At 35.6% G+C, this 13,140-nt stretch overlaps 1 protein-coding gene across 1 annotated transcript in view; it reads right to left on the reverse strand.

The window, feature by feature from the left end:
• NBEAL1 (neurobeachin like 1) overlaps window positions 1-13,140 on the reverse strand; it is a 175,565-nt gene that overhangs the window by 122,541 nt on the left and 39,884 nt on the right. The window contains exons 6-7 of the mRNA XM_060152294.1: window positions 7,391-7,473; window positions 2,458-2,543 (exon numbers count right to left, since the gene is read on the reverse strand). Coding sequence (XP_060008277.1) covers window positions 2,458-2,543; window positions 7,391-7,473 — 169 coding nt within the window. The remainder of the gene's footprint in view (window positions 1-2,457; window positions 2,544-7,390; window positions 7,474-13,140) is intronic.

Raw genomic sequence — 13,140 nt, forward strand, 5'->3', positions numbered from 1 at the left:
TGTAAAATCATCTGAAAGTAATAACACTTAGGCCATTTGGACTGATTATCAATATGATAAATAATATCAATAATAACAAGTGCTACTATGGAAGAAATTGCTGATGGCCCATCCAACATCAATTTTCCTCTGCTTCCTTATTAACAGAGCCCCTGATGTTTTTGCTGGACACATGGCTACCAGGAATAAACGTTACATTTCCTAACCTCCCCTGCTGTTAAGGAGGCTGAGGAAACAAGTTTTATCAAATTTTTTATCTGAACATATTTGCAACTTTGCAGCTATCTGATGGAGTTTGGCAAATGAGATACTGTCAGCTTTTCAGTATCTCCTTCAAAGATAATTGGCACCTGCCATTTGTCTCCTTCTTCACCTCCCCCTCCATCTTTGTGCCCAAAATGTAGACATGGTGGCCAAAACTCTAGAAGCTATTTTGTACCACAAGAAATAATAGTAAGGATAACAAATTGACATTCAAAAGGTACCTGAGTCCCTGAAGAGGTTAGAGCCACCAGATTAACTCTGGACTGCTTACAGCTATTTTTTTTTTTAAACAAAAGAAAAAAGGTAAACTTCTAACTTAAGCTAGTAGAACTTCAGTATTTACTGCTACTTTCAAGGAATCATAAATCTGATACCCCTGTGATATACTTCATTCTTATAAGCACAGGCACTTTGTTAAGTGTTTTACATATATTATGTGTCATTTGGTCCTTATGACTGCCCTATAAGTGTTACTATTTCCACATTACAAATAGAGAAACTAAACAAATGTAAACAGTTTATCCAAGGTCACATAACTAGTTAGAAATGACATAGGATTCAAACCTATGTCAGTCTGGCTCCAGAGCCCCTGCTCTTAACATGCACAAAACAGCATAAATATGCCAGTGGGAAGCCAGGCATGATGCTTTGGAAAGGGAGACCAATCACTGGACTTTTTTGACTCTGTGACAAAGCCATTATTATGCCTTTAACTATTCATCTAAATACCCTTGTACTGAGGCTATATTCAACAGCCTTCTGATTTCAATATATTTGTAACTATAGCTATGACCTGATTATAAGGATTTTGAGTATTTTCAGTACATAAAATAATAAATTGGGCTTCCAACCTATTTGATTTCCATGTGAGTTTTAATAACTGGAGGTCTCTCGGGGCTCGATTACCCCAGGCCCTAACAAGAACAAGTCTGGGTATATTCAAAAAGGGAACAGGATCCAACCAGCTTCGGCATCAGTCAAAAACAATGTCATTTCCAATTTTACTCATGTACACTTATTAATTCTTATTCTTAGTAGTGGAGAAATGATGGAAATTGGGAGGTACTGAGGCAAAAGAAGGATATTAGCTAATAAAGGAAGGTGACAAAGCAAACAAACTGAAAAACAGGATTCTGGTCACCATTCCTCTCGCTACAGAGACTCTTATCTTCTACTAGAGTGCAGAGGAGAGGGCAAGGTGGCCCACTAGGAAACCCAAGCAGTATTATTAGCAATACCTGTGATTTTTGTCATCAATAGAAATCATATACATTTTCATGTATTATAGTTGTTGTAGTGTCTTGAAACATCATTTACCCTCATCTCTTCTTTGAAATTACATTAGTGACTAGACTTGCTGCTGTATTTTTTTATTTGATGTGTTATAAAGAAGCACATTACTATGTTACAAACTTGTTTTGTTAATATTTTAGTAACTGCATTTCAGTATAGTTTCCTTTGTGATCATATGTATTTTATTTTAGGCATGTGAAAACATTCTGACAAGGGGCTATATCAGACTGCCAAAGGGGTATGTGATATAAAATATGTTAGAAACCTCTGATCTAAACTGTGTGGCTAAACAAAACAAGTAGAATATTCCTTCTGAACTATAATCCTGTTTTCAACTAGTAGTTAGATTCAAAGTTTACTACAGACAGCTTTTAAGATGTTCAATTTAAATAAATAAATAAAATTACTAGAACTTCTTTCTTATAAATAATTTAAAAACTAGTTCAGTTTGTTGAAAAATGCATATAAGCCATGTATATATGCATTTAATAAGTAAAAATAGACAGCAGAGTGACTAAATTCATGTGTCTTAGGAAATCAAATGGCTAGAGTTTTATTTCATCAAATGAACTAACAGGGATGACTATCCTCTATATTCTAAAGTAAGAACTGGAAGCTGAAAGTTAATACAACTAAGAACTTCAAATACCAAGAACTGTTAAATCTAGTTATTTATGCAGTACTTTTATTGTTAATGCTAATATTATTACTTAGGTTTTTTGGAACTTAATAAATAAAAGAAGTAAGTAAATTAAGTTTTAAACAAGATCTAAACTCAAAAAAATATTTGTATGGTTCATGAAATTTTTAAAGACACAAAGAATTCATTAAATAATCTATGGAAAACTTTTTGTAATGTTTACTATCGTTTCATAGGTTAACTTTCAACATGTTCCTCACCTGCCCACCAGCTACAATGGCTCCAAAGAGATGCAATAAGCAACACTTAAGACTTTCCTTGAGATGCTCACTTTCTTGAAAACATTCTGTGAATATAATACACAAAATAAATAAATAAGGTTTCTCTTTCACAGTATGACTGATCTCTAAGGAATGTCTGACACGGAAACATCAGAAACGATTTGTGTAGCTGATTCCCTTTGCTGCACAGTAGAAGCTAACACAACATTGTAAAGCAACTATACTCCAGTAAAAATTAATTATAAGAAACAAAACAAAACAGAACAAAATTAAAAAAAAAAGATTTGTGAAAGGCTAAAATTTGTTAAAAGGCAAAGTTAACATGCATTTTTTTTCATAGGAAAGGAAAAGAGAAACCATCAATCAGGGAGCATTTTAGATACTTTCTTTATGTTACCTCATTTAATTCTCGTAATACTCCATACGAGGATGATATTTTGCCCCCATTTATAAATGAGCAAATGGAAGGTCAAAATTTAATACGGTGCCTAAAGTCATCCGGTTACTAAGTGACAGAGCTACAAATTAACCCAAATCTGCAATAAAACTAGACGTCTTTTTACTACTAGAACTACTGCTTATTAGTATAACTATTATTATTCAATTATAAAACTGAAAGAGTCAGATAAAAAGATCTCCTGGGTCCACTCCAGGGCCAATATTCTAAAGCTCTAGTACCAATAGTAACCTTTCTTTTAACATAATTTTATTGTTTTTAAAAGGTTATACAGGGCTTCCCTGGTGGCGCAGTGGTTGAGAGTCCGCCTGCCGATGCGGGGGACACAGGTTCATGCCCCGGTCCAGGAGGATCCCGCATGCCACGGAGCGGCTAGGCCCGTGGGCCGTGGCCGCTGGGCCTGCGCGTCCAGAGGCTGTGCTCCGCTGCGGGAGAGGCCACAGCAGTGAGAGGCCCGCGTACCACAAAAAAAAAAAAAAGGTTATACATGCACATTACACAGAAAATTTTAAACAGCATAAAAGAACTGACAAGGAAAAGCAAGTTTCCCTCTAACCTATTCCTCAATCCACCTTGCTCTCCACACCTTAAAAAAAAAAAAAAAAGCAAAAAAGCTCTACATATATTATTGCATTATGCTTTTTTGCTTAATACATTATGCTTAATACATTCTGGGCATTATTACATCTTAACATATACATCTGCATTATTCATCAGTAGTGGAATGACTAGAGAGCATTTCACTACAATGACGTACCTTAATTTACTTAACCAGTTCTCTACTGATAAACATTTATGCTTTTCCATTTTCTTTTGATACTACTAACAATCCAGTAATGAATATCCTTTTGCATACATCATTACACACAAAGACAAGATAATAACAATAGAATTATATGCAATTTTTATACATAAGAAACATTACCAAAAAGAAACAATTTTGAGTTAAAGTGTATTGATAGAAATTTACATTTAAAAAATTAAGTCATTCCAGCTATGCTGGAATAACTGTCACTACACATGTTTTCCTGCTATAAATAACTAGAAAATTGGAAAAAATAGGCTCTAGAGATTTTTAGGTTCTAGAAATTGTCCTTCTATTGTGAAACACAAGAGAAGGAAAGCAAAGTAAACCCAAGGATCACCTCAGCTTTTGGTTTGTAGACATTTTCTGAACAAATGCAGAGAAAAGGGGAACCCTACAAGAACATGGCTATTTGCTGAGTTAGGAGACAGATAAAAAGTTTGGGGAGGCCTAGGCAACTGGAATTTGTAAAGCAGTACTTGAATGGAGGAAGCTCTACATACAGAGAAAGCAATCCAGAAATATGCAAAGGGCTCACTTTGAGTCCAAGTACCAGTCCTAAATTATAGTGTGAAATCCCACAAGACAGGAAAAAACCTACCAAGAAGTTGTAAACTGAAATTTCAGATTTCACACAGATGATAGAGTTCTATTCAGCCACAGAGGACATACAGAAAACAAATTCTAATCATAAGATTGCTGGAGTGTCAGATACTATACTAGTATCTGACAAAACAGGCAAGGAATATCACCAAGGCAAGGCAAACAATATTACCATGGAAACGAAGGGACATTTCATTATCAAAAAACAGGTCATGAAGATAAGGCTTTTCAAAAAATTTGCAATAGTTTATTTTAAAGACTTTACAACTACAAGTACTTGGGATAAATATTTGGGGATAAATTAACAAAATATGTGCACAATCTATGTGCTGAAAACTATGTAACACTGGTTAAAGAAATAAACATACAAATAAACAGTGAGATATATCAGATTCATGAATTGGAAGTCTCAATATTCTTAAGGTGGCAATTCTCCTCAAATGGTTCCATAGATTCAACACAATCCCAATCAAAATTCCAGCAAGCTTTTTTGTAACAATACTGAAAAATGGATTCTAAATATATATATAAAATGCAAATGATCCAGAATAATGAAAACAATTTGAAAAGGAAGAACAAAGTTGGAGGTCTTAATGACTTCAGGACTTAGTATAAAGTCACAATAATCAATACAGCGTGGTAACAGCATACAGGTAGACATGTGAAACAAAAAAGAGAATCCAGAAGTCAACCCATGTTTTATGGTCAACAGATTTTTGACAAATGTGCCAAGGTAACTCAATGGAAGAAAGAAGAGCTTTTTCAACAAATGTTGCTGGAACAATAATGAAAAACGTTATGCTAGATAGAAAATACTAACTCAAAACAGGTAACTGACCTAATAAAAGAAAACATAAGAGAAAATCTTCATGACCTTGAGGTAACCAAGATTTCTTTGGTAAGGCACAAAAACCACAGATCATAAAAAAAATTTTATAAATTAGATTCCATTAATATTTAAAGCTTCTGTGTTTTAAAAGACTCAAATGAAAATGCAAATTGAATAGGATAAAATGATCTTCGTGATCAAGTGTGGAATAATTTTAGCATCAAAAACTATAACCTGGGGCTTCCCTGGTGGCGCAGTGGTTGAGAGTCTGCCTGCCGATGCAGGGGACACGGGTTCGTGCCCCGGTCCGGGAAGATCCCACGTGCCGCGGAGCGGCTGGGCCCGTGAGCCATGGCCGCTGAGCCTGCGCGTCCGGAGCCTGTGCTCCGCAGCGGGAGAGGCCACAACAGTGAGAGGCCCGCGTACCGCAAAAAAAAAACAAAAAAACCAAACTATAACCTGATTGTAACATTGAATAAATAAAAGTTGAGTCCACAGTGATACACAAAAAAGAGAGAAATAAAACTTATATGCCCCACTAAAAGTAACTATTATTTGAACTCATTTTGAAAACAGATAGTAAAAGGGAAAGATTTAAGTACTTTATCCAGCCTTTTTGGGAACAGCTGTAGTTTATCCCCAGTTGATGAGGGAAAATTCTTTTTTACAGAATACAACAGCTGATAGAACTGTAAGGATAGAATTTGAAAACCACAATACTGCAACCCTCAATAAAATAACTGATCCAGGCAAGTATCATCAATGGATGCAAAATATTAGGTGAAAAAATGTTGAAAAATATGATATTCACCCTATGCCACAGTATCATTCCAAGGATATCTTGCAAAACTGCAAAAGGAAAACCATCTTTACAATTGAAAATTTTCACTATCACTACTGTGAATACTGATTAACAAAGGGTAGGAAAAACCCTTTCTCCTTCTCTATAGGAAAATGGACCAAGAATTATATTTCTGGAAATCTGACAAATGTGGACCATCAATGAGTGACAAATGAGTTACCAGGCAACATTGCTCATGGTAAGAATGGCCCTTGATCTGGACTAGGAAGACTATGATAACTATAAAATAACCTTGGGCTTCCCTGATTGCAACGTGTAATTTAGGCATTTCCCTTCCCAGGATGTGGAAATTACATTCATCGGTTACTACAAGCTATACATGCCTTCTATGGGATACTGTACTTGAAAGCCAGAGTGGCTCACACACCCACCAATTTGGTTTCATACCCTCACTTAGAAAACCCAAGAAAAGCCCCTGGAATGTTCTGAGATCTCCTCCTGAAAAGAAACACCTACACTGTTCCATTGGCATGCTGGGTTTCCTACTGTGGACATGTGAGTTTGATTATCTAGCTGAAGGCAGCATCACTACTGGTGGTCAAGCAAAGTGGGCACTGCAATCGTCTTCACCAAGCAATCAAACAAAGGACTATTTCGTTAGCAGACATTTGGTCCTGTCCAAAATGTCCATAAGATATTTGGTCCATGCCAAAAAGTCCTTGACATTTGGTCCTACCCAAAATCATGTGGCATGAACCAAATATGCTCATTTGGATAGGAGCAAATTTCAAGGACCTTTTGGCATAGCCAAGTGTCTTATGGACATTTTGGACAGGACCAAATATCAAGGATCTTTTGGCGTGGACCAAATGTCATATATATTTTGGACAGGACCAACTGCCCTTCCAGGGACTATTTGTCTTATTTTATTTCTTAGAAAAAAAAAAAAAAGGAGTGACAGAATTAAAGCAAATATGGCAAAACGGCAAAATGTTAAGATCTGACCAATTTGAGTGGGAAACACAAGGTGTTCCTTTTATATTCTGCAAAATTTTCTACATTCTTAAAATATGGCAAAATCATTTCTTTAAAGAAAGAAAGCTAGAGTCCATATAGGTCATACAAACGGGGACCAATTCTCTCAAGTTTATTTTCCATAAAAATTCTAAAGTTTTAAGATATACTACCGTCATTAAAACATTCAGCTCTTCTCAAAAGAAAAACACTTTGAGAACAATGAATTAAATAAAACCAAGAAGAATAATCACAACAAACCATGAATCAAGTACTCCAGTAATAGTTTCTTAGAATCTTTATCTTATAAAAACACAAAGCTGAATCAAGGTCAGAATCAGAATAAGGAACAATCAAAGTAACATCAGAATCAAAGCAAGAAAAATTAGAGCTGTTACTTACGATAAAAGAAAGGGACAAACTCCACTGTGAGAGAAGCTGGTTTATATTTCTGTCTGCTCTTTTCCACAGTACTAAGGATTCGTCTATTGTTAAAAAGAAGTTAATACCAAATTACAACATGGGCAAGTAGAGAAGGCACAATTACAAAAACAATTATAAAATAAATTTAATATTTTACTTTTGATTTGTGTACTAAATAATACATCACCAGGATTGGCATAATCTTGAAAAGCAAGTCTAGCCACTAATTTAAATGCTCACCAACTGAAAGGATTTCTTCTTTCGAATTACACAAAAATTTAAAACAATTAACGGTGAAATGTAGCAGTCACATTAAGTTTCCTAACAACTGGAAATAGAAAAAGGAAATAGCCATTTAAAATTTCCAAAATGTAAAAGAACTAGTTCAGTAGTACTGCTAATTTGATACCTAAGGTAGTAGCTTATTCCTACAGTGCAACTGAAATTCATCAGAAATCAAGCTACTCTGTGCCACTTTCTGAAATTTTATCTGGACACAAAGACTCCATACCACTGGCTTCTTCTACCTGAAGGATACAGATCCAGAGGGCTGGGATTATTTTTGTTTTTAATTACAATTTCAGTAATTTTGATGGCTGAAATATTTCTACAGACTTTGGTAAGGCCAACACAAACAGCATGTGCTTTTACAAAGAGCACTTCAATTCAACACAAAATGAATCTCTTAGATGGGCATGGTGGGTGTGGGGCTTAGGGAATAAAGGTTACTGTTACAATGACATATCAGCAACTGGTGGACTGTTGAAAATCAAAAAAAAAAAAGACTTTTTTCCATCCCCCAAACAAGCTCTTAACACTGTTAGAAACCTAGAAAAATGGTACAGGTGAACCGGTTTGCAGTGCAGAAATAGAGGCACAGATGTAGAGAACAAACGTATGGACACCAAGGCGGGGAAGTGGCAGGGGAGGTGGTGGTGGTGGGATGAACTGGGAGAACAGGATTGACATGTATACACTAATATGTTTAAAATGGATAACTAATAAGAACCTGCTGTATAAAAAAATAAAATTTATTTAAAAATTTAATTAATTATTAATTAAAATAATGTATAAATACGCTCCAAAATGTTTTTGCTCTCACTAAAAAAAAAGGTAGTAAAATCATGCCTTTACAGAGAGCAAGTGATTTAATAAACTTTGTTAAATCTTAAAACAACAACAAAAAAACCCTGTTAGAGCCAACAAAAATGGAAAATATTTGGAGAACAGCCACATAGAAATGCCATACATTTAAATACAATCTACTGATAAAGCACTGGATTAAGATGCCTTCTTCTCAACAATCTGAACAATATTCAATTAAGGTATTGAAATTATTTTCTTTATAATTATTATAATTGTTCCTTATAATTATATAGAAAGAAAAGCTAGTTGATCATAGAATAAGCTGAACAGGATAGGCACAGCTGCACTTAGTACTGACACACTAAAGAGTTCTAAGATCCAGATCTAATATCCAGATTCACTAGAAATCATATCAGATACCATTTGCTACTGCACTGCTTTCCAAATCTATGCCTATTTCCATTGCTATGCCTATTTCCATTTCCATTTCCATTCTATCATACTTCTGTATTTATTTTAATTTCAAATATAACATCTTAGAACATTACTGGATCTTCCTATTTAAGATCATTATCAAAACTGTTTATGTGTTTCTAACAATACAAATATTACTAGAGTTTCAAATAAAAAACTGAGTCATGCCTTAAAAAAATTAGTCATGTTGTAGAAAAAGTAATTTTAAAAGGATGAAATCTGATTTAGCTTTCAGTTAGGTTTTTCCATGTAATTATTTACATTTTGCACATTTATTATAAATTATGATATTAACTAATACATTGGATATATCCTATCCAAAAATGCTGTGCTACAAACAAAAATAAAGATTCTCATTTGATTAACATAATGAAAATGTACTCCTGCAATTTGTGATTAATGACTCATTCTAAAGACTCTGTATTAGATGCAACATATGAACATAATTTCCATTATAATTGTGCTAAAATTTAATAAGCTAAATTAAAGAGGTGAAAACTATTATACATAACACAAATATTAAAGCATAAGTAGTTTGCACTGCATGTTTTCAATAGGATAAGACAAAACAGCTAATAATGTACCGTTTTTAGAACATAGTATATTTGGTTGCTCTATTATTAGCTGATATTTGGGCCAAGCGTTTAGCACCTAGTTGATGCCAATACATATCAACAGGTTGCTGAGAGGGATGCAAAATGTTTGCTTGTATCTCAGTTTTCTAAGTTTATATCCCCTGGTCAATTTTTCTGTGCTTGTGTGTGTGTGTGTGTGTGTGTGTGTGTGTGTGTGTTTTCCCATCATACCTAGAACATAACTACTTTTCTTAATTTTTCAACTTTTTATCTGGAAATAAGTTCAAGCTCTTACAAAAGCTGCAAGAATAAAAATAGTACAAAAAACAAGTATAGTCTACCCAGGTTCACTGTTAAAACTTTATCCTAAATGCATTATAATTTTCTCACTCCCCCCTGAAAAAATACATATGCACATATATCTATATATGAGATATATATTTATATATACACATATTCAGACCTATAATATTTTTCAGAACATTTAAGGGAAAATTATGAATATTATAGCCTTTTACCTCTAAATACTTTAGTGAATAATTCCTAGGAATACTGTCTTACGTAACACTACAGTACAGTTGTAAATTTCAATACGCTTAACATTAATGTAATACATTTATGTAATCTACCATTCATAATCCAGTATGTCAAATGACCTAACATGTCCTATAGCATTCCCACCTTCCCACCCCTAAGTATAGTCTCCTGTCCAGGGTCAGGTATTACATTTGGCTGTCACATCTCTTCAGCATCCTTTAATGTGAAACATTTCCACAGCCTTTCTTTATGACACTTTTAAAGAATACTGTCTCCTAACCCCTCCTTTTACTCATTAAAATGTTGTTCATCTGGAGTTTGCTTGATGTTTCCATACACTTAAGATTCAAATTATGCATTCTTGGTTGGAATATTATACAAGCAATGATGGGTCCTTCTTAGAGTATCACAGTTATAAGCATAGGATGTCCACCTGCTTCTCAATGATGATGTTAATTTTGATCATCCAATGTACTACCCAGTACTGTACAAAATAACTACTAATTTTTTCTTTGCAACAAATAAGTAATCTGTGGAGAAACATTTTAAAACCATGCAAAAGCCATGTTCGTTATCAGCACCTGCCCCTAGACTTAGCATCCTGAACCATATCTTTCCTATGATGTGTGCAAAATGCTGATTTTTTTCCCAACACCAGCAGCCCCTGTACATTACTAATTGGCATTTGGCCTTCTAATGTAAGCAAGAGCCCTCTCTTCTCCCCTATCTCTCTCTCCCTCTCTGTCTCTCTCTCAATCTTTATCAATCACTGGTATGGACACATGAATCCCTTTTTTCCCCCAATGGTTTATAATTCTTTAATGAATTATTTTTGTGTATATATTGTCCCAGATTTGGCCAGTAGGAGCCCGAAGACAAAACTTAATGTAAATTATTTTTCTCGGGACTTCCCTGGTGGTCCAGTGGTAAAGAATCTGCCTTACAACACAGGGGACGCAGGTTCAATCCCTGGTCAGGGAACTAAGATCCCACATGCCACAGGGCAACTAAGCCTGTGCACCACAACTACTGAGCTTGCATGCCTCAACTAGAGCCCATGTGCCGCAAACCACAGAGCCCACACACTCTGGAACCCAACACCACAACTACAGAGCCCTCACACCCTGGAGCCTGCAAGCCACAACTAGAGAAGCCTGCGTGCCGAAACGAAAGATGCTGCATGCCTCAATGAAGATCCCACGTGCCGACCCAACACAGCCAAAAAAAAAAAAAAAAAAAAAGGTGAAATAATGTTTTTTAAAAAAACTATTTTAGTCTGTGGGCAGACAATGAGTCCTACTGAACTTACACTAGGCACAAAGTAGGAAGTCAATAAATATATTGTTTGTTTTTGTTTTTTGGCTGCCATGAGGCATGCGGGATCTTAGTTCCCTGACCAGGGATCGCACCCATGTCCCCTGCAATGGAAGCGTGGAGTCTTAACCACTGGATCACCAGGGAAGTCCCAATAAATATATTTTTAAATAAATGCTTGAATGAATAAGTCATTTTCAGGAAAGATTTCTTTCCCTATTTTAGTTCCATTTGGAGAAATCTTTCTAAATATGACGGATTCTACAAATAAAATCAAAATTGGGCTAATAGATTAATCAAATCTACTAATTAAATCAAATTACACATGAAGATACGAAAAACATCCATATATTTCATCAAATAAGAAATATAATTTTAAATGGCTTTGTATTTGGAATTATGTTAATTTTAATTAAATCTGTTCTAATCTGTTTTAGCTGTATTGGTAAGCAACAAGCACAAACAATAAGAAAATATATACATTCCAAATTTCCATTTAACTTCAGAATCATATTAATATATAAAGTCTAAGTTATTGTTATAGTTCCCCTGTACAGGTCTTCCATGAGCTATACAGATTTCTCCTAATTACATGATTTATCTCCACTGTGTTTCATTTTTCTATCAAAGTCAAAGAAAACCAAGTCTCACTCTCTGCTTTTACCATTTACCTCAGAAGTAGTTCATACTATTCCTGGCAAAATTGTCACGCCTATTAAAAATAATACCTGGACAGCTTCCAGCACAATTTCTGGTATATATACTGCACTCATGAAATGCCACCACTGATCATCTACTCTTAGTTCTCCTTCTTGTTGTCATCTTACACTATAACTCTTTCTATATCATGTTATAATGTTTAAATGTCTTCTTGTTTTTGGCTCTCAAAACTTGTTTTGGGGGCTTTCCTGGTGGCGGAGTGGTTAAGAATCCGCCTGCCAATGCAGGCGACACGGGTTCGAGCCCTGGTCCGGTTAGATCCCATATGCCGCGGAGCAACTGAGCCCGTGCGCCACAACTACTCAACTACTGAAGACCGCGTGCCTAGAGCCCGTGCTCCGCAACAAGAGAAGCCACCGCAATGAGAAGCCCGTGCACCGCAGCAAAGAGTAGCCCCCGGGTTTGCCTGGTGGCGCAATGGTTGAGAGTCCGCCTGCCGATGTAGGCGACACGGGTTCGTGTCCCGGTCCGGGAAGATCCCACATGCCGCTTAGCGACTGGGCCCATGAGCCATAGCTGCTGAGCCTGCACATCCGGAGCCTGTGCTCCCCAACGGGAGAGGCCACAACAGTGAGAGGCCCGCGTACCGCAAAAAAAAAAAAAAAAAAAAGTAGCCCCTGCTCTCAGCAACTAGAGAAAGCCCGCGTGTAGCAACAAAGACCCAACACAGCCAGAAATAAAATAAATAAATTTAAAAACAAAACTTGTTTTTGTTTTCAATTACTAATTTTATTTAGTCTGTTTTAATTTGTTCTCGGGTCTACCTTTTCATATCTTCTCTTTCTCCCACCTTTAAATTCATTTTGCTCTTAAGGATTCCTCTAAAAGCCTCTTCTGTCATTTCCAGACTCCTCTCCTTATGTTCCTCCTTCTATATGTCTTCCTGTCTATAAATAAAAATTCTTTGTCACTGTTTCAAAACTTAAAAAACGTTACCTTAGATTTGCCATTGCTGACAAGGCTAAGGTGGGGATGGGGAAGTAGCAATAGTGGGAGGAAGAGATATAATTTCCTTAAGAAATC

Source organism: Lagenorhynchus albirostris, chromosome 6, assembly GCF_949774975.1.
Source record: "Lagenorhynchus albirostris chromosome 6, mLagAlb1.1, whole genome shotgun sequence".
Taxonomy (NCBI): domain Eukaryota; kingdom Metazoa; phylum Chordata; class Mammalia; order Artiodactyla; family Delphinidae; genus Lagenorhynchus; species Lagenorhynchus albirostris.